The following is a 21,283-nucleotide window of genomic DNA, read 5'->3' as shown; positions in this document are numbered from 1 at the left end:
GCATCAGATGGTGCCAAATGTAAGCCCAGCTCTGACAGACAGTGGTAATTTGGAACAGGGATTGTGAGGATTTGGACTTGGGTTCCTTGAAGATTCTCTGCTGTCTAATAGAAGGTGAGCGGTAAACCTTACCCCCATTACTGATACTAGTAATTTTTCACTTTGTCACAGAGACACCTATTTTCCCAAAATATGGAGGCATGTGATATCTTTACATTTAGTCTTTCAGTAAATTTGGCTGAAATTTCTCCCTGGGTATCTTTAAAACCTTTTGACCAAAAATGCCTGTGTGTATAAACAAGTGTCAATCCTTTCCATCAGAAAGCATATTCTGAAGTAGAGAAGGATGCTATCTATTTATTTTGCATAAGAGGAGAAGCTTTACTAGTTTAAGAAAACTTTTAAAACTCATCTTATTTCTTTCTTATATATATTCTTTTTCTATATTTTTTTAATGAATTGATTCTTAACCCTTGCAGAACACTGAACAAGAAAACAATAGTCCTTATCCGTTGGGAGTGGCTATTGAAAACCCAGCACTGAAAAGCAATAAACCTGAACTAATCCCTGTTGAGAAAATGGCAGTAGGAGATACCTCTGTGTGTGAAAATGTAACCAAGACTGCTGAGGCAAGATTAATGGAAGATCATACTGAGAAGATTTCTGGAGAACACAAGAGTAGAAATATGTCAGGAAAAATAACCAACCCTTCAGACCATGCCAGTGCATTGTCATTCTCCAATAGTAGTATGTTTTTGAGTGCAGGGGATTTATTTGAAAATGAAATAGCCACTGAAACACTTGAGGAGGAGGCAAAACAACAAACTGCTGAAAATTTGAAGCTGATCTATGAGACAGAAGAAAGCCATAAACAAGTTGATTTACTAATGAAAGTTGAGCAATTAAACTCAGAGCTGAACTTTCAGAATGCACAACTAACTACAAAGAGCTCAGTTTTTGCGGAACTGAAGGAAGCTACTGTAGTTTTTAAGGAAGAAAAGTGTAACATAAAGGAAAAACTGGAATCGGTCTCTGTCAATAACCAGCAATTATCTCTTGGAGTAGTGCCATTAGAAAAAGAACCTGAGAAAGTAAAGTCTGAGCTGGAGATCTATAAAGTTAGATTGTCAGATGCAGCAGACACATTGGATGATGTAGAAATGACCAAGAGAGATTGTAACAAACGATTTCTTGCAAATGAAAATGAACAGAGACCCAAATCTGAGCAAGTTAGTTTTGAGGACCATGCCTTGTTCATAGAGAATGATGTTGAAATGCTTCAGGCAAAATGTCAGCAATTAGAATGGGAGAGGGAAGTTAACCTGAAAACTATTGCTAGTATTCAAGAGCATTTTCTTTCAGTCACAGCTGAGAGAAATCATATTGGCCAAGAACTGAGTGTTTTGTCTGAAAATAAAAAAGACCTACATCAGAAGTATCAGAAGCTACAAGAGAAATTAAAAGATCTAGAGTCAACTAAGGTGGATTCTACTGAATTCATTAGAACGTTAGAGGGTGAAGTAAGGACACAAACAAATCTGCTTGAGGCTGCAAAATCTGATGTAAATCAATTATCAAATGAAAAAGAGCATCTTCTGCAGAAGTTGCAAAGTTTGGAAAAGGAGGACGTGTCATTCACCTTAGAAAAAGAAAAACTCCAAAACAAAGTAGCAGATTTGAACAAGGAGAAAATGCTGCTTGTAAGAGAGTTGGAAATGATGCAGAATAAGTTAAGTTCCTTAGAAATAGAAAATTCAGAGCTTTCTAGATCTTTGCAAGGCTTGTTAATGGAAAAAAGTGAACTTGCTGCTAGACTTAGCTCAGTGCAGAAAGAAGTAGACCAAATGCGATATGGAATTGAGAAGCTGAAAGTAAAAATTGAATCTGATGAGAAAAAAAACCACCACATTGCTGAAAAGCTGAAAGAGAGTGAACGGAAAGCTGACTCTTTTCTGGATAAAATAGAGAGGCTGGAAAGAGAACTGGAGATGTCAGAGAAAAATCTAGAAGATTCAATTGTTCAGTTGGAGACTGCTAAAGCAGAGGCGGAGGCATTAACGATGGAGATAGAAGAGATGACTGAAGAACTGAAATGTTTTAATTTACAAATTGGTGTCCTCACCTCACAAAAAGAGTGTCTGGCTAAAGATTTAAAAGAAAAGCAAGAACGAATCCTTGAACTAGAGTCTTCAAATCTGACTACAGCAAAACTATTAGAACAAAAGGAGGAAGAAAAGATGCAAATCAAGGATGAGTTTGAAAATTCTGTGATATTGCTGAAATCTGAGCTCAAAGATATAAGTGAGAAATTGGAGTTTTCTCGTAAGGAGGAAGCAGATGCTAGAGCAAAAGAGCAAGTCTTGATTAATCAAGTGGCTCATCTTGAGCAAGATAAAACAATACTATTACAGGAATGTCAGCAAATAAAAAATGAAAATATCAAATTGGATCAAATTAAGGAAGTACTTGTTCAAGAATTGCTGGATTGTAAACAAAAACTGGATGAAAAGGTTCAGGTGAAAGAAACAGAGCTGTCTTTACAGCTGACACACATGCAACATGAGCATGAATGTTGGCACCAGGAGAAAGAAAAGCTGCAGGATTTGGTTGCTGAGTTGAAGCTGAAGGAGCAACATTTTTCTAATAATGAAACCTTTCCAGATATCCTGCATGTTCTAAAAGTGTCTTATAAGGACCTTGAGAAAGAACTGGAATCTACACTTTGTGAAAAGAGCACTTTATGTAAAAAGGTAATACCATTTCTGGTAGGGTAGAGTTCCCTTTTTAGGAGTGAGGATAGTGTGTCCTCTGGGCTTACCGCTTTCTTAATAAATTATATTTAAAAATAATTTTAGCCTCAGACTTTCACAGTAAGCATCCTATTTTAAAAATTATATTTTCAATGCAATCATGAGTTTGCATTCAAGTTACAGAGCTGGAAAGCACAACATTGTTTTGTGTAGGATGAATTGGAAGGTTTCTTGAAAGTAGGCAAAGAAGTTTAAGTAATCGAATAATTCAGGATAGTTTCTTCTTTCCTGTAGAAGAAAAAGAGGAAAGACAAATTATTATTGGGTGGGTGAATTTTTATATCAAAAATAAGTACTTTGGGACCTTAAAAGGAAGTAAAGCAACAATTGGACACGTGCCATGTGAAAACAGCATTAACCTATTGTGACTTTTGCGTGGAGTTGGACCAGCCATGGGAATAAAATAACCCGTCTTAAAATCTACTTGTTGCATGTAAGAAAATACTTTGGAGGTCATGACACGTGTATTTAACATAATTCCGGAAAATGTAATTTCAGGTAAATGAACTGACTGAAAGTTGTACAGAGCTGCAAGTCAAGCTAAGTGATACTGAACAGAAGATTTCCAAATTACAGGAAGAATTTACCACAGAAAGAAACAAGCTTGCTGAAGAAATGCAACTTATTCAAGAACATTCAGAAAATAACAAAGTTAGTTACTCCATGTGTAGTTTTCTTTGTTCAAGGCCAGATCCTCAAATACAGTAAATGTGTGGAGGTTGGTCAAGGGAGCTGTGCTGATGTACCATATCAGAGGTTCTTGCTTCCAAATTTTTAAAAATTTCATGTTCTCTTCTGAGGTACAATGATTAGTTAATAGTTTCCCCCCCCTTCCTTCTATCAAAACTGTATTTTCTTGGCGTAAAGGCCACAGATGGATATCTAGAAATCTTTCAATGCCAAGAAATTGTGTATACTACAGGCATTCAGTCATCACACTGAGGATGTTAGATAAAAATGTAACATTTCTCAAGTCTGTTTTAAAACTAAACTACTTTCAGTGTTTCAGTAGTGTTAAAGTACTTTCAGGACAAAGTCAAAGAAGAAACAGTTTTAGAGTCTTTATTTTTAATTTGTGCATATTTAATTCTTGGAGGCTGTTTTACTATCTAGATGACTGTAGGGCTTATTTGTGAACAATATTATGTGTTTAAACCAGCTTAAGTGGTCTTCTGACCTACTAAAGTCATTCACAAAATTTTATAACTAGAGGCTGTATTCTGTTGTGGCATTGAGGATTTTGAGTGGGAAAAGAAAAGAGATTTCTGCAGCTTTCAGAAATCCTGTATGGAAATCCAGAAAGTACAGCTATAAAACTGGATCAAAAGATTAAAGAAAGGGAGGAAAGTGACCCTTATCCTCTCAAGTCACTCTCTGAGGAAACAATGTTTGGACAGGTTAAGCTTTGAATTTGGCAGTGCTGCTTGATTTAAGTGTTGGCAAACTTACACTTGGTGCACCCCTCGGATCGTAATGTTTCTTTTTAGAAGACCCTCCTTTGCCTCCTATTGTGCCTTTTGTGTTCAGATATTCCATTCCTTGATTACCGTGTGTTTAGCCGCTGTTAAATACTTTTTTCTTACCAAGTTGTTTTTGGAAATTCAAAGGTGTTTCAGATGTAAAGTCAAATAATTTAATGGGTCAACTGTTTCTCCATTGAGAAAATTCTAAATACCAGAGAATGTGCTATTATTGCAGATTCAGCTGCATCTAACTATGTTAGAGAAAAAGGAATTGACTGAGAGTTTGGAGATGGTCCAGAAAGAACTACAAGAAAAACAAAGTGCAATGAAAAGAGAAATATCAGAATACAAAGACAGACTACTTCAAGCAAAGAAAGAGCATCAGGATGCTCTGACAGAAGCAAACCAAAAGGTAAATCAGAAAATGGGAATAATGGTGCTGTGAGTTTTTAGTTAAATTCTATGTATTTTACAACACTTTGCCGATCCTGTTGCAAAAGAAATAATCTTTGCTAGCAGTATTTCCTAACTCTATATATACTTACCTTGAAACTCAGTAAGTGTTAAATTAATTTTTTTTTCCAGCAATCAGTGAAAGGTGAATTTGCCTCAGAACTCAGGAAGTGTTAAGTATATATATAAATTTATCTAGGACTATGTATTTGACAAAGGGAAGGCAACAGTATGTTTTAGTCCAGGAAATGGTTGTTTTGGTACAAATGGGGAAGAAAGATTAACCACTTTAGGATATAAGGGCAAATTTGTTGGAAATGCCTGTCAGCCATGCTGTGTGCAAAGAGCCGTCATCTTTTCCGCAGAAATTTCTATCTATATGTCTACAGTAAAATATAAGGGCTTTCTAATGGCAGACTTCTTAGAGGTAAGATTCTGGTGTTCAAAATGTATACTTGAGACAAATTGATCGTTCAGTTTTAAACTCCTCAAAACATCACAGGCAAATTTGCTGTGGAATTGCTGTGGGCTGTGATATGTTCTTAAGTACATCTTTAAAATACAGCTCAATGTCCTTTTTAGTATCATAGTAATTAGGCACATTTTCTTTCTGTAGAATGAAGTAGAAATTGAGGCCTGTCAAAATAAGATTAATTCGCTGGAGCACTTTATCAGCTCACAAAAATTGGAAATTGAGCATTTGAAGTCAAATAAAGAAGAACTAAATAATTCCCTTAAAGAAGCTAATCAAACCTTAGGAGAACTCCTAAAAACCAAGGTAAGAAAAAAGTATGTAAGCACTGACAATTACATGAGACCTAAGGCACTGTGTAGTAAAATAAATGTAGGATTTGCAACCAGTGCTCCAAAGCTTTGGCTTGACTTTGATACAACCTTTGTTTCGCTAATGAGAATATAGAGCATGAGGGAAACATTGTTACTATTTATCTACAGTAGAACAATTCTGTTACATATGCCATGACACTGGAACAGGTTGCCCAGAGAGGTGGTTGATGCCTCATCCCTGGAAACGTTCAAGGCCAGGTTGGATGAGGCTCTGAGCAACCTGATCTGGTTGGAGATGTCCCTGCTCCTTGCAGGGGGTTTGGACTAGATGACCTTTGAAGGTCCCTTCCAACCCTACCCATTCTATGATTCTATGATTCTATGACTGAGATCACCTAGAATTGGTTTATGTGATACTAAACACAGTAGTCTATTGTCTACACTGAACATTGCAACTGGGTTATAGCATGGTTAGAATACACTCAAAGAGACTTTGCAGTGCCTCTATTTTCTGTTTGTGAATTACTTTGATGATGAAAGATACCATGTTCTGTCTTAAGCATTAGTCTTGATACATTGCTGTTGATTCTTGAGAGCTGATCAGTTCAATTTTGTATAGAATTCTCATTACAGTTGTTAACTAGTGTAATTCTCTAAACGGCAGAACTGTTCTCAATGATGATAGAATATAAGCTCCACATACTGTGATCAACTGAAAGCTGGGAACAGTTCCAGATGTGCTTAGTTTGCTTTCTTGTAGCACAGGTGAAGTTTAGCTGTCCATGTAACTGAATTTCTATATTAATTTCCCCTGCATTTTTCTCATCTAGCTTTTTGTAGTTTTTTGTCCTGCTTCTGCCTGTGGTTGATAGCTGGCTCCAGTTCTGTACTCCCACTTTGGGAATGAGTATCTCTCTAAATGCACCCTTGAAGAAGCATAGTCAATTCAACTTACTTGCAAGTAAACACTCAATTGCAATACATTAATCTTGCTCAACAGTTCTTTATTCCATAGGGCCCTCCACTATGGTGTTAATTTGTTTAATACTAGCAGTCCAGTGATACAGTACTCTAGGGTAGGTGCCAGTGACAGAAAAGAGTACCCACGGTACTGTAAACGTAGCATACAAGGCTTCCAGCTGTGCTCACTGTGTGATATTTGCACACAGGTTCGTACCAGACCAGACGAGCAGGGATCAGCCCAGGAGAGTGGAAGTGGGTGGAAAGGAATGATCTGCTGCAACTCAGAATAGTATTTTTGAGCTGGAATTTAGAGTGCAAAGCAGGCCTGGGTTATTTTGCCTCTGTGGTAATACGATGCATTAGGGATGAAAAGAATAGAGGACACTAAGACTAGGAGAGAGCACTTTAAGATTTACAGTATTGGTTTGGTATTTGTTACCTGGAAAGCAGCACTGTCTTATGCCACATCAATTAAGTGATAACAGGTGGGGAAAGGACTACTGTCTCAGTGTTCATACAGCTTTCTTATAGGTAGGATGCTAGTCTTGACATCAGTAATCTGAACATTCATAAGTTGTTGGTATATCTGAAAAGAATAAGTCTCCCTTATTAGTATTTGAATTCAGTTTCCTGACAAGTTGATTGCCTGTACGTATCCATCTCGTAAGAGGACTTTCATGTTTCCTGCAGTAAAGGAGCTGCTGTAATGAGGTTGTACAGAAACAAGCAAACAAGCATGCCTTACAACAATGCTCTACAGCTAATAGTGCATAACAATTGAGCTTCCATTTGGCATTGTATGTTTAAATGGAAGAATTATGTTTCTGGTGACATAACTGCATTCCGTATTTTGTAGGCTGATAATACTAACATTATCATTCAACTGAAGAAGGAAAACGAATCTGCCCACAGTAATGTCCAGCTGTGGATGAAATCCTGTAAGCAGATGGAACAGGAAAAGGAAATGTTGCAGAAACACCTAGCTGAATGTGATGAACTATTAAAGAAGAAAAATCTAACTATGTCAAAGTATAAGAAAGAAGGTAACTAAATCTAGATTCAATCTTAATGCTTTCTTAGCAGTGTATTAGTTTGTAAAACTTTCTTTTTCCCTAAAATCTTTATTTGCATATGCAGCTCTAATACAGAGCATGATTCTTAAGTAGTATAAAAAAGCACAAGTGCAAAACCAAAACATTTTCAAAATCTATTTAATCTTCTTTCTCTCAAAGTATCAGAGGTAACTGTATTATGAATATATATTTTAAATGTTACTCTTTTTTGGTTAAAAGTGACTTAAGGAATAAGGGGAGTGTTTTTCTTAATAACTAAAGTTTGTGTACAAGTTCTTTTATAATTTTCCAACACACTTTCACCTCTGATTCTTGTGCTTTGTTCTTTATATTTCGACTCATCTCATGAGATGCCTGTATTGTAAATGATACTTAAAGAAAGCTAGGAGTACAAACTCGAGTATTTGGAAGTTACAAAAAGGAAAATGTTTACCTCTGTACTGGTTAAGGACTCTTTTCAAATTTTACATGTTTGTTATCTATTTAGCAAATACATGATTATGTCTAACAAATTACTGATTTTGTTATATACCGTCACTTATTTTTTCATAGTTGCACAGTTGTAGAACATGTACGATTAAAAGATGTGTGACCATTGAATGACAAGTTCTTATATATGCATCTTTCTTTATGTCAGTTATATGAATAATGATATTTTGCTTTGAAAGGTGCTGATGAGAATGCCATTACAGAAGAAATTCAGTTAAAACTGGAAGAATTACAGGAATCTATAGAAGTGAAAACCAGAGAAGCAAATGAGAACTTGGATAAATATTGCTCTCTAATTGTTAAATATTATAAACTAGAGGAAGCAAATGAGATGCTAAAAACGCAAGTCAGTTTGTTGAGTGCTCAACTGAAACAGCAAACAAGTGATGCTGTCAGCACTCCTTTGCTGAATTCGAATAACTCATTAACAGTGAGCAATCAGTCTGTCAAAGAGATGAGGTCAGATGAAGATGCTACTAAGCTTTCAAGTAAAAGGCAGAGATATGAAGACAACGGAAAAGATGAAGAACCAAGATCCCCTGTGCCAGAGACTTCCTCCAAAAGAAAAAGGAAAGATGATATATGTCAAAATCTACTGGGTCAAGAGAACACAGACGGAGAGCCAGATGGGCTTCCAGAAGTAGTGAAAAAAGGTATTTATAGTGTTTTATAAAGGCAAACTTCTCTGAGCATAGCAGGTGTGGCTTTTTTTCTCTTTTGTTTCACTGAATTAGTTTTACTCTGAGTGAGTAGGTGACTATGCAAACATTTTTTGTGATGATGGAAGGTGAAAGTAGTCAAGAAGAGATGTGCCAGTTAGTGCCAAGTTAGTGTCTGTGGAGCTGTGGTGTTAGACCAGCATTTATGTTGTTTAGTAACTGCCGTTCTGCTAAGAGTTAAATAGTCCTGGCAGTCACAACTTTGTAGTTCCTCGTGATGCATGCATTACAGGCTAAGTATATGACATGTAACAGCAACCAAGTTTTGCTGACAGAATGCTTGCTGGAGTCATTTAAACACATTACTTGAACCATTCACTGAAACTTACAGGATAATAGATGTGGAGTGAATCTAATCTTAAAGGCCGCAAGATGGAAGTGCTAGAGTACTGTCCTATGGTGGAGTCATGTTTGTTCCCTCCATAGCCCCACAGTTCCTTCAGGATTACTCCTTACAAGGTAAAAGAGGTGGTTAATAACTATGAGGGATCTGACTGGCAAGTGATTGGCATTGTGGGCTGCAGGGGTCTCTGAGGGAGGAGGTCATGGCTGCCCCATGCTGGACATGGTTGGGTTCAGCTGGGTCCAAAGAAAAAAACTGTGTGCTGAAACAGACCCAGTCAAAGGTGTTTGTTGTGTCTCTGTGAAAATGTGAGTAAGAAAGGGAGATAAATACTGAGATGAGGCAAAAACAATGCCAGGACTGGAGGGAGAGGAATAATGCTGAAGCAAAGTATCATAGTGAGCAGGGCATGGTGTGGTGGTGGCCTGAACAGGGGCAGGAGATGGGAGGTGGTCCAAGGGGGACTAAGAGGAGACTGAGGAGGAGGTAGAACCCCTCCAAGCTTGAGCAGTCGAGTTAAAAACAAGGAGCAGAATCTGACCCCATCTCCTGTGCTCCCAATCACCTCACTAAAGGGATTGAGTGTAGCGTATGGTGAGGCAATTTGAGACCAGAAACTGGGGAGGAGAGATGTGTGGAGAGAAGCTGAGGTGTTTTCCCCAAGTGTTTGCTTATATATGTGCTTTTATTTCTTTCAATACCAGAATCAGTAATTAAAAGTGTGTTAGTTGGCAATACATTAAATTGATTAAAATTCCCTGAGTCAAAACTGTCTTGCTCACAGCAGTAATATAGTAACATCTTCATGAGAGTTTGGTTTCATTCTGCTATGAATGCAATGAAATTATGTAGTCTGATATCCCATATAAGGGTTCACTGTGACAGAAAGTAACTGAGAAGATTGCACAAATCAGAGCTTGAAAAATATATTGTATGTTGAACTGCCTATTGAGTACCTCTTTATAATAAATGCAATTGCAATTATTAAAGGACAAGCCGTAGGGATACTGAATCAGCTCAACTTCAGTGATTGCTCCCAGAAGTCAGGATTTCTAAGTCTACACGTTATTTGCATTTCATTTTCTTACCAACATTATTATTTTTCTGGAAATACACCTGTCCTGAAGACATATGTGCCAGTTAATGTTTGACTCCTAGGCTAAATAGAGAGCTAACAGACAATCTGTAACACCATAGTTCTATGTAGAGAAAAATCTGAAAAATCAATGATATCATATCATGGTATTATGTTCTGATTGAGTTCTAGTAGAATCAGTACATGTTTTCAGACTGAAATTATTCTCTAGATAATAATGTATCTGTAAAGAAAAACTCCAAACATTTGTTTGAAAAACTTTGCTATAGAATTGCTGTTGTACCTTGTCTACAGTTTTCAGGGCTTGCATAGGAATTTTGGAATACACAAGATCTATTCAGCAATCTTTTTGATTCATTTTTTTCAATAGAACAGATTATTTATTTTAATCAGCTATTTTTACCCCCATTGTGAAAAAAAAGAGGAGGTCTGTTTGAAAAAGTGTAACTTATTTAGCTGTTTTTAATAGAAGTTGTTTATTTTTCAGGGTTTGCTGATATTCCAACGGGAAATGTTAGCCCTTACATTTTACGTAGAACAACCCTAAATCTAAGAACCAATCCCCATATGGCTTCCCCAAGTGAGAAAATGCCTACACAAGATGTACAAAAATGTGTATCAGATAGTCTTTGTGAGCACTCCTATTCGACAGCTGGTGGCAGCAGACCACAAAAGGTAAGTTTAGAAAAAATGATCTGGCTATGAAAGCTATGGGGAGAACTATTGCATTCACTAAATGCATTCATCTTGCCAAGTAAGGTTGAGGACACATCATCATTCTTTACATTTCTCAGCAATACAGTGAAGATAAGATCATAAATACTGAATCTCTAAAACATGGCAGAGGTCTTGACCGTGCTAGCAATCTGCAAATTGTTCCTGTGATGTAGTTTGTGACTTCATAGGGAAACCCACTGAGAAATGTAAATTAAATACAGGTATATTTTCTATTACTTATAATGGATATTAAAGAGCAGTTATTCCTTATACTGCTGTTTCTTGTGTTTCAGAAAAAAGTAAACAGCAAAGGAATTAACCTCTGAGAGTCTTAAGTTGAGGCTTAAAGTTTTCTGCTAACATTTGGAATTCCAAGAATAGTTTTGAGATGCTATAAAATAACTATAGATATTTGAGAGGCTGTTAAACATGTAAATAGGGAACATTTAGATGCTAAAGAAAGTGGACTTTAATGTTAGTGCCTACCAGATTTTAAGATTATCAAAACAAATCAATACTACAGAGTTAGGTTTTGAAAGCAGATTTTTACTAAAAAAAGTTTAGTAACTGAAGTTTACATTAACTTTGCAAGTGTTTTCAGTAAGTGATACACTGCTGAATGTTTCACAGTACATCAGAATAAGGTGCTCCTTCTAAGCTGATGCAAATGCTTTGCAGATAAAGTGTTCCAGCTTTAGCATAGGAATAAACCTGAAATCTCCTGTCTGAAATCTCCAAATTTTCAAACCATGCTGTCCCAGGCTGAGCAATAAGAATTTGAGAATAATTATATATTGATACTTCTTTACATAAAGGCCACGTAGAAGTATGCCAGTAGATAAAAATTCTTCCAGTTTGCCAGGTTACACAAAAGAATTCTCTTGGCCATCAGTGGAGTCTGCCACACAGCCAAATGTGAAGCCATAAAGCAAGAGTACAGTTTTGTTGGGCTTTTTGTTTTTTAAAATGCAGCTATTTTGTGTTAGCACATAAAGTATATTGGCAAGACACCAAAAGCAAGTAAAGTCAAGAGCCACATAGTTTAGTGGTTGTATAGGTTTTGAGGCCAGAAAGCACCATTGGGAAAGAGGAGTCAGATCAGAGCCACAATTCATTTTGCGCTATAGCAATAAGAAATCTGTATTTTGAAGAGCGATTGAATCCACTGAATTTGTATATGTTGTTTCAAGGGATAATTACCCTACTTGCCAAAATTTTCTTCTTACAGGCATTGCCTGGAGGTCTGTGTTTCATAACTGTTTCATTAAGTGATGCCAATAAATTTTATTTACACTCATTTATGTATGTTTTCCTGTAACTTTAGAAACAAATGGAGAGTGTTGCTTGTAAAGAAACTAAGTAGTGCAAAAAAGAAAGGAGACCTCGGCTGCAGAAAGTTGTGTATTAGTCACCTGCCAGCATGGTATAAGCTTGTTATAGGCTCTTGCTGACCAGGTTACAGCAAATAACTAGTAATCATAGAATGGTTAGGGTTGGAAGGGACAGCAATAAATTGTTTTTAATTTAACTGAGGCAGGGATTTCCCAAACAATCCTCCTCTTTGTCTAAGCTTGTATTGTCTAGGTCCAAGGAAAGGCTACTCCTTACCTTCAACTATATAGGCAAAATTAAGATTTCAGGGCTGTTTTTTCCCCAGGTGTAAATATGCAGAAGTTGTCAGTTCCAGGAATTTGTGCCCTTCTCTCTTGGATGTTGCTGGATATATGCGTTTGTTTTATTTCAAGATGATGTACATCTGGAAATTTCTGGAGGAATTCCTCATAATATAATTTCCTTGTTTGTTGAAACCATCAAAATGTGTTGTTTCATGTTTTGTATTAATACAGTAAATGGTGTGTCTTACTTTAAAAGTGAAATAAGCCTTGTTTCCTTTTCTTTGACAGGTGCTTATATGTAGTTCATTTCAGACACCCAATTTCAAACTGTTTCAAATTTCTCAAGGTGTTTAAAATGTGCCCTGTCATTTTCATATGCAAATTTATTCACTTTCCTATGTGAATTTAATGTAGAATTTAAATTGAGTGCTTTGACTGCATATCAGTTAAAATGTAAAAGCAGTGGTTTCTGTCCAGATGTCAGCAAAAAAGTGACAACTGTGTTTTACGTTTGCAGAATATGTACAGGAAAAACGAAATAGAGATCTCTGTACACAATACCTGGTACCTTATTAAACTGATTAAGAATACTGTCTCTTCCTGAATCAGCTTTTTTTCTGCTCCTAGCAAATAGCTTGCCAGCCGTGTAGCAAATATTCCGTCTTACACCACACCAAAACGACTTATATCAAGTCTCACTGTATTGTATATTCAAAGTGATAAATGTCTTAAAAATATTTTTTTTTCTGTTTTCATTATGTATGTATATGTTTTTTGCAAATTCCCACTATTTGTTCTTTTGCAGTGAATCTTTTGACCTACTGCAGAAAGCTAATATGGTTTTCCATTACCAGTAAAACAGGACATTTTTGTTTGTGTTACAGGTAAACGATGAACAGCAGTCCAAAAGAGTATCAGCTTTTCCACCAGTGAAATCTGTTTCAAGGTCACCACTTTGCCCGTATGAGCAATCCACAAAAACTGTCTCTGGTAATACTAAGGAGAGTTGTATGATGCACAAAGCCAAAAATTCTCTAAATGAACAAGGACTATCTGAGCAAGATGAACAAAAAGAAAATTGTAATGTGCAGTAAATCTACGTGGACTTAATCACAACTCAGAATAACTGACGATCAAAAACCAGTTTGTGAAATAAATGTCAGAACTATATGGAGGGCACTATTTTCTCTTATCCAATGATTAACAATATATAGGTTCTGCAGAGCTTGTTCTTGAATATTTACTAATAACAATAGCCAAACTTGTGGAATGATAGTGAAGGAATAGATGTAATTGATCATCTGTAGAATTCCCTGTAAATAATTCTTCATAAATCTGTTAAAAAAATTAAACTGTGGAAGAAGTGGACTACATGTTGCCATGTAGTTCATTGTTGCCATTTCTCTGTGTACCAAAGGTCAACTTACAAATGGAAATTAAACTCACTTAAGTATCTCTGAAAAAAATTACGTTCTGGGAAAAATGAGGCAGACACTATGGATGATTCAAAATAAAGCAGCAAATTCATTTGTAAGTGCAAAAGCAAATACAAAACCAGATATGAGATTCATCCAGTACATAGGTCCAGTGCGCTGTGTCTTGGTATTGCTTCTTCTAGATGGAATAACACTGTGCAAAGCGGGGATGAGACCTGATCCAAACAAACCCAGAGAGGACTATCTGTTTTCCCTGAAACTAACTATCTACTAGTCAGTCTCTTTGTACTTTCCCAGTATGCACTGACTTTGACCATAACCAAAGGTCTTACAGTGTTCATCTTCACGTCAGCATAATGACCCTTGGCCAGACAGTAATCCTGAACAAGCTGGAGGTGGGCACTACGTACCTGACCAGAAAGGGCACCATAACAACAAACTCTGCTTGCTCTATCAATAATGACTGTCTGCTGGTTCTCTGCAAGTCACCCTTCACCCTGACAATGCCTGGCCTCAGATGTGTCACTTTATATGAGAAGTGGTGCAGACTTACATCTGACATAACGAGAGTGGATGTGTTGGAGGAATGGTCAGATGCCAAGAAATATCTGCATAGGATGCCCTGAGTTAGCCCCTTTTCATTCAAGAAAAATCCTATTTGAGATCCCAAAAGAAGGTAACTCATTTACGGTTCTGGTGTCATCCGTATAAGAAAATAACTATTATTTAATTCAGCATAGTGCACTTGAATTTAGGATGATTCATTACAAATAAGCTTACTGCTATAAGCTTGTGCTTGTGGATTTCAAAGGTCTAATTGGGCTTGCTCAGTAGCACAGAGCAATTCTGTGCAAGAGAAAAGGGTGACATCAATTAAATCAGTCATTATCCAACTGAACAGAAATTACTTTCCAATAATTCATACTGCTTGCCTACCCAGGCCAGGTGTTAGGAAAACCAAGCTCTATACGTGAGCAATAGTGCCCCTAAGACTCCAAGTTGCACAGCAGAGAAGTGCGTTATTCTTCTATCAGAAAGATGATGTTTCTCCTTTCAACAAAAGTTGGGTAATGATGTCTTCTACTCCTTGAAAAAGATTCCTTAATTTAAAATACAAGACAATACTTTCAAAGTATAACAAGTGCTTCTTTAATGATATAAAGGTAAGATTCTAGTTGAAGATGAGTTACTTCTACACTCAAAGCAGAGGTTTTTTTTCTATTTACATATACATACACACCATTATTCCGCCTGGCTTAGAGCATTGTCCATTAGAACAAAATTTATGATATAAATAATAATAATCTACTCATCAGTCTAACTGAAAGGCCTTTAAGGAAATTCAGTGTTTGTCTCCAATAAGTCTAACAAAATAACACAACATAATAACAACATAATAATAACATAACAACACAAATATTCCATTATAGTTAAAACAAAAAAAAAATCTTTAGATACAAGCTATCCTCCAGTAACTAGATACACCTATGGCTGGGGTCTGATCAGTAGATCTTGTGGCTTTTTCTTAAACATCTCTGTAGTTATTTGTTAACTCAAGTATTAGGTAATTAAAACAATCCTTGTGGCACTATGCCTAGAGGCATCTTCCAGGGAGACTGAAAGAGGCCTCTCTTAAAGGATGCATTTTGATTGCCCTATCTTCTGTCAGTATATCAACAAAGCTACTCATAAAAGTTAAATTCTTTCAGATGAGGTTTTGTATCTTCAAATTTTTTAGGGGTCATGTGTGAAATTGTAGCAGTTTAAAAAAAATTTACTCTCTTGAGGTAGAAGCATGGGTGTGAAAATGCATTGGTAGCAGGCAATAGAAAGAAAGAAAGAAAAAAAGAAAGAAATAGAAAGAAATAAAGAAAGAAAGAAAACTCCCAAAACTGGTATGTTTTATCCCAATCATTGTTTTTCTATTTTAATCTGATGCCTTGAAAAGTGTCCCACTTGGAGAAGTGTGGAAAAAACATCTGTCTTTAGAAAGCTGTCTAACTTTAACCAGACAAATTTAAACAACTATGTTAGAATTAATTAAGTAAATATCATCACTAAAAGAAAGGATTGAGGCTTTAATAATTACATGTTTTCCAGAATGACCATGTTTGTATTTTACGAGTCGTTAGATTTCAGTAAGTGTGAAATGTTTGCATCTTGAAAGACTACAATACCCATTCTTTTTCAGTAGTATGTATTGTAGTACTAGCTAATCTTAGCTTTTTGGCATTTGAGCTAATACAGGTTAAGACTTTGAAGAGATCTTAAGTTAGATTAATAGCTAAATCACTTCATAATGGGACTTAATATTCTACATCCTCTTGGGAATGGATGAGACTTTAGGTCACAAGTCATGTAGAATTTTGAAAGCTGTATTGAGAACTTAATTTCCAACCTATCTGTAAATCAAGCATGCAGTAGGAAAAAATCCAAATGCCTCATCAGAATTCCTAGTAAGAGGATTGCATAGGATGTGTTTTGTCAGTGTCTGCTATCTGTAACGAATGAAAGGACACTTGTATCTGGCTTTCTATTCTGATTGTGAAAGTCCCTGTAAAATTGTTGTCTTTGGTGCTCTGGTACTGTTCTTAGCAGGTTAACCTAATTGTTGCCATAGTGATACTGTGTTATGTCACAGGAAGATGCATTAGCTGCATGTCTTCTTCATTTTCCTGTTTGCCCAAGGTTTACATTGTAATTGGTGTAAAATACAGTTTGCTGTCCTAAGTAATTTTGAATGCTCTCTGAAATGCCCAGAGTTGTAGGTTAAAAGCATGTTGCAGGAATGCTGGCGTCCTTTTGCCATGCACCCTTACAGCTGATGGAAGGGTCTGGTTGGTTTGTGATGTTCAGCTCTTTCTTCAGGCTTTGAACTCTTCTCTTTTTTACCTAGTAATGAAAGGAAAACATAAAAGGAGATTTGTTTGTCTGCTGCTCTTCCAGGATAATTATTGAGGGACAATATTTGAACTGATCTCCCATTGTCAGAATCTAAAATGCTCCCAGGTCGGATTCTGCCCTGACTTCTTGCAGCACAGTCAGCTGCAGAGACCCTCAGGAGTTCCCTGAGCCTTGAGCACAGGAACAGCACAGAAGCGGCAGGCCTGAGACAGCCCTGCACTTCCAATGACATAGCAACAGTCAGATTAACTACCATTTGGGTAGAGTTTGTAAGAAATTTTTAAAAATTAATTCTTAGCAGCAGAAATGCCATTTATCAAACATGGGCCTGTGCTCCTTTCTCAAACATCAGCTTCCAGAAGATGCTCTGCATAGCACTGCAATTCCACTCTTGGGCACAGTGCTGCATCGCTAATGTTTGTTGGTTGACAGCAGGATCTGCCAGTCCAGTAACGACTGGTGGGAGGGAGGATGGAGCTGAAAGAAGAAACACATTCTCACTATCCAGCTTACTTAATTTTGTTGTCCTACAATTGATGCAAATTAATATACTTTAAATAGAGGAAGAAAAATACCAGCTGTAGTTGTGGTGAATTAAAATCTGTCTAGTCTCAGGCATGCATATTGGACAATAATCCTACAGTGTCCTAAAACCTTGAAGGTAATGACAGAGACAAGTGCAACACACATCTAATGGGGATTTTCTTTGTACTATTGCATTGCAAATGAGTTCCTTTTAGACAGGGAACATAGCTGAACAATGTAAAGTAGGGAAAGCAGTGTCACTCCCTGGCTGAGGTGCCACCTCTGCGGTGAGAACACTCCAAATTTCTCCCAGAACTGGTTTCAGCTGCCTGATCCTTGTTCCTGCTGTTTAAGATTTCAGCTATCTAACCCTTAAAATGATTCCATCTCCCTCTGCTTTTAATACCTTGTCCTAAAGAGCTGCAAATTACAATAAGGCTGCCAGTAATTTTCTGTAGAAAACAGTAGTTGAAAACAGCTGTTAGAACTTTTTAAAGATGGTGACAACTGAATACATGGTGGGCTGCTCTGAAAACAGATCACGATAGTAATATTCAAAAGCAATGTTGTGGATTTGCTTAAAATATGGACTAGTGTATCTACAGTTCTAGTGAGAGGAGATAGGCATACCTCCTCTGTTCTATATGTGTGTGTGCATACATATATAACTTATGTAGACACTTATAGACACACCCAAGCACTTTCAGTGTGGAGTTCAGAAGCTATATGGAAGTTAGAAAAACAGGATGTAGCTATGAAACAGATAAATCTGCTTAGCATTTTGCATTGTTTTATTTGTCTTCCTGGAAGCTTTTTTAGCAGCAGACAAATCATGATCTCTAGTCACAGTTCAGCTGTTGAAATACTTATGTCAATGCACACATGATTGATGGGTGCATAGAAAAATCAGCAGCTTTCTGTATTTTCCTTTTCTGCTACTGTGCTTCATAAATTAAACAGATGAAAGCTTAGTGAGAATCTGCTCTCAGTACTGGATGGTGTTTCAGGATTCTTTTATTTAGAAGGCCTGCTGAGTACCACATGAAATACAGTGTAAATGCATCTGATACTGTGAAGGAAGATTGGCTTTTTCGCTAAGTCTGTGTATCCACATCAGATTATGGATTTTTTTTTTTTTTCAGAGGTAAAAAAGGGGAGTGGGAAATTATTAATTGTGGTTAGGAACTGCTTTGATTTGTTCACTATAGAGAAGGGGAAATGTTCTGTATTCTTTTGCCTCTATGCTGAAATGTTTTCAGTAGTGTTGTTGATTTTTAAATATGTGTATGGCTTTAGTCATTCTCTGGCACTGAGTCATTGAAGATTTTAGTTTTCTTGAGGAGCATAGTTCGGATCCTTTTTAATTAACTGAGATTCAGATAATGGAGGCTAAAAGTAGTAGCGCAGATGACTGATACTTCACCCTTTTGGTTTTTTTTCTTGTCAATTTCTTCTGAGCAATTACAAAAGGAAATAATCTGGTTTCTGATTTCCAGATCTCCTACTTGCTTAACTCCTTATTTAACTTGGTTAGCTGCTCTTTTACCTCTTTTTTATTTAACTCCTTGGTATCTGGCTCCTGATCCTGTCTTCAGATCAACAATTTTTTTTTCTGAGACAGGCTGTTACTTGTGGAAGTATTGGTTTATATCAAAGAATCTAAATAACAATCTTTCATTAACTGCATATATACTTAAGTAGTGTTTTAGTACGAACAGGAAGGGTACCCTATGATGGATTTGTTCAGGTCTCAGTCCCCATTGCTGGCTTCTTTGACACAGCAGCACGCTGCCTGTGTTGTAAGCATCATTTTAATGTGCCAAAATGCCATGGGAAAATGGAAGGTTAGTGAATCAACTACAGGAAAGAGAATATAGCCTTGAAACTTCTGCCAGAGCTTCCAAAATGTAGACAAGTTCACGGGTAGAGTTCGCACTGTGTTTGGGTACAGCTCAAAACTAAAAGGCAGGCAAACTAAAGTCATCTTTGCTGTAATGCTGACACTGAAAAAACGCAGTCAGCCTAACCTAACCTGTCAGAGGACTGATGCTGGAAGAGCCATACTCCATACCCTGTGAACTGGTAAAGGGTTGCACAGGTCTAACAAAGGATGCTGTGGACAGAGCAAACTTTAATGAAGATTTCTCCCCCACTTGTTTCTCATTCCATGTCTCTTTGCCAGCAGAGTAAAGTGTGGGATTACGGTCGTTTTAAAGGCAAGTCTCCCGGTTTCAGCCACCACTGTTACTATTTCTGCATTGCTGCCTAGGGTACCTTGTAAAAATGTTGATGGGAATGTAAGTGATTGCTGGCTTACTGTAGCAGGCAGGAGGACTCCACAAATTTGCATCATCCCTGTGGTACACTGGGAATACTTCTACAAATTCAGTAATGCAGCTATGATTATTCTTCTCCTTGCCTCTCAATTAACTAGTACTGCACATATTGTTCCCTGTCAAATATCTTATTTTGTCAGATGCCAGAGAGCGGTGTTGTTCTCTTTTCAGATTGCTGGTTTGATTTCTGGCAGTACTTGATTGCTTTAAAATATGCTTTCTACATCAATTTTCCTCAATACTTAATTAACTGGAGAAAAAGACTGAAATGAGGTTTCAGTTAAGTAGGTATTTCACTTTTGTCCCCCCTATCTCATTCATTTATTTCCTCTAGCTCACTCAAGCAGTCTCAGAGATTTTATATTTTATTTGCAAGAAATTTTGCAGTTTAGATGATCTCCCTTATAGCTAAATCCCCCTGGAAACTGCATCCCATGCTGGAAAGAAGCACAGAGGCAAGACTGCAGAACAGGTGATGAAAAGCAATCCAATATCAAACTAAAACTGTAGTGAGTGTAGGTAAGCAAAACACAGCTGGTCGTTTGGAAAGATTGTTCAGCTGGCCATGGCAAAAAGCCACGTGGCTGAAACAGTGCTGCAGTAACAGCACGAGTTGCAACATGTTACAGGAACATTCTTGTAATTTTGCAGTGAAGAGTTTAGTTGTACCATTGCAAATGCAGTTTACATCTACACTAAGTACTACACAAAGTTAGAAGCAAGCACTGCTTTACAAAGATTGCAGCTATTACAGCACTAGCAATGCTTGAGCAACATCTGAGGTACTTCCATGCCTGTACAGGAATGTCTTTAGGCATCTACAGTGCAGGTAACTGCTTGAAAATGCTTGGCTCTCACCTTTATCCCCTTTCTTTGGTGTGACCTATTCCATCATAAGTGCCTGTGGGAAGATAAGAGCCTGCACACAGTAAGCTATCACAGAACAGCAGCTCCATGAAACACGTCACATAAGGTAGCAGCAAATTTACCTTTTCTTTGTAAGAATAACATGGAACACTGCTACTAAATCATAGCCAGAGACTCCAAATAGTCTAAGGTTATGCCTACCATGTGCACAGGTTCCTCAGAGGTAAGATACTGGCTTGAAGTTCCAGAACTCATTGGAGCAAAACAGTCTTTTCTATATATTTTTTTTTGCATGTTTTCCTGTGACCCATGTGTTTGTCTGTTTCAGCCTTACAAAGAGCCGAGACCATCTGAGCTAAATACATCGGTGATTCAGTATAATCATAATAAGAGAAAGGAAAACAACGAAGAAACCTGTGGTCCACAGTTTGAATTCCAGCCAGTTAGGTGAACTTTTTGGCTGCTTAATATCTTCAAAAATACAAGAGTAGATTCTGAATGGCAGGTGATTGCTGAGTAGACTGAAAGTGCCTGACCAGTGTGGTTTGACTTGATCAAAACTGAGAGAACTATTAATATTACAGTAAGAATGGATCAAGTGGAAAATGGGTTATGGGTTAATCAATCAAGATTACTGGAGCATTCCTATGGAATTTTGCTTTAGTAAGAGATTATAATCGTCGTGGC

At 37.1% G+C, this 21,283-nt stretch overlaps 1 protein-coding gene across 1 annotated transcript in view; it reads left to right on the top strand.

Annotated features, from left to right (window-relative positions):
• CENPF (centromere protein F) overlaps positions 1-13,622 on the top strand; it is a 42,862-nt gene extending 29,240 nt beyond the window's left edge. Inside the window, exons 12-19 of the mRNA XM_086745225.1 lie at positions 480-2,750; positions 3,309-3,461; positions 4,509-4,685; positions 5,343-5,504; positions 7,332-7,518; positions 8,217-8,690; positions 10,683-10,870; positions 13,413-13,622. Coding sequence (XP_086601351.1) covers positions 480-2,750; positions 3,309-3,461; positions 4,509-4,685; positions 5,343-5,504; positions 7,332-7,518; positions 8,217-8,690; positions 10,683-10,870; positions 13,413-13,622 — 3,822 coding nt within the window. The remainder of the gene's footprint in view (positions 1-479; positions 2,751-3,308; positions 3,462-4,508; positions 4,686-5,342; positions 5,505-7,331; positions 7,519-8,216; positions 8,691-10,682; positions 10,871-13,412) is intronic.
• Positions 13,623-21,283: the final 7,661 nt, after the last annotated feature.

Source organism: Chlamydotis macqueenii, chromosome 3 (genome assembly GCF_036417535.1).
Source record: "Chlamydotis macqueenii isolate bChlMac1 chromosome 3, bChlMac1.mat, whole genome shotgun sequence".
Taxonomy (NCBI): domain Eukaryota; kingdom Metazoa; phylum Chordata; class Aves; order Otidiformes; family Otididae; genus Chlamydotis; species Chlamydotis macqueenii.
Note: the sequence above shows the minus strand (reverse complement) of the source record. Positions and strands in the feature narration are given on the sequence as shown.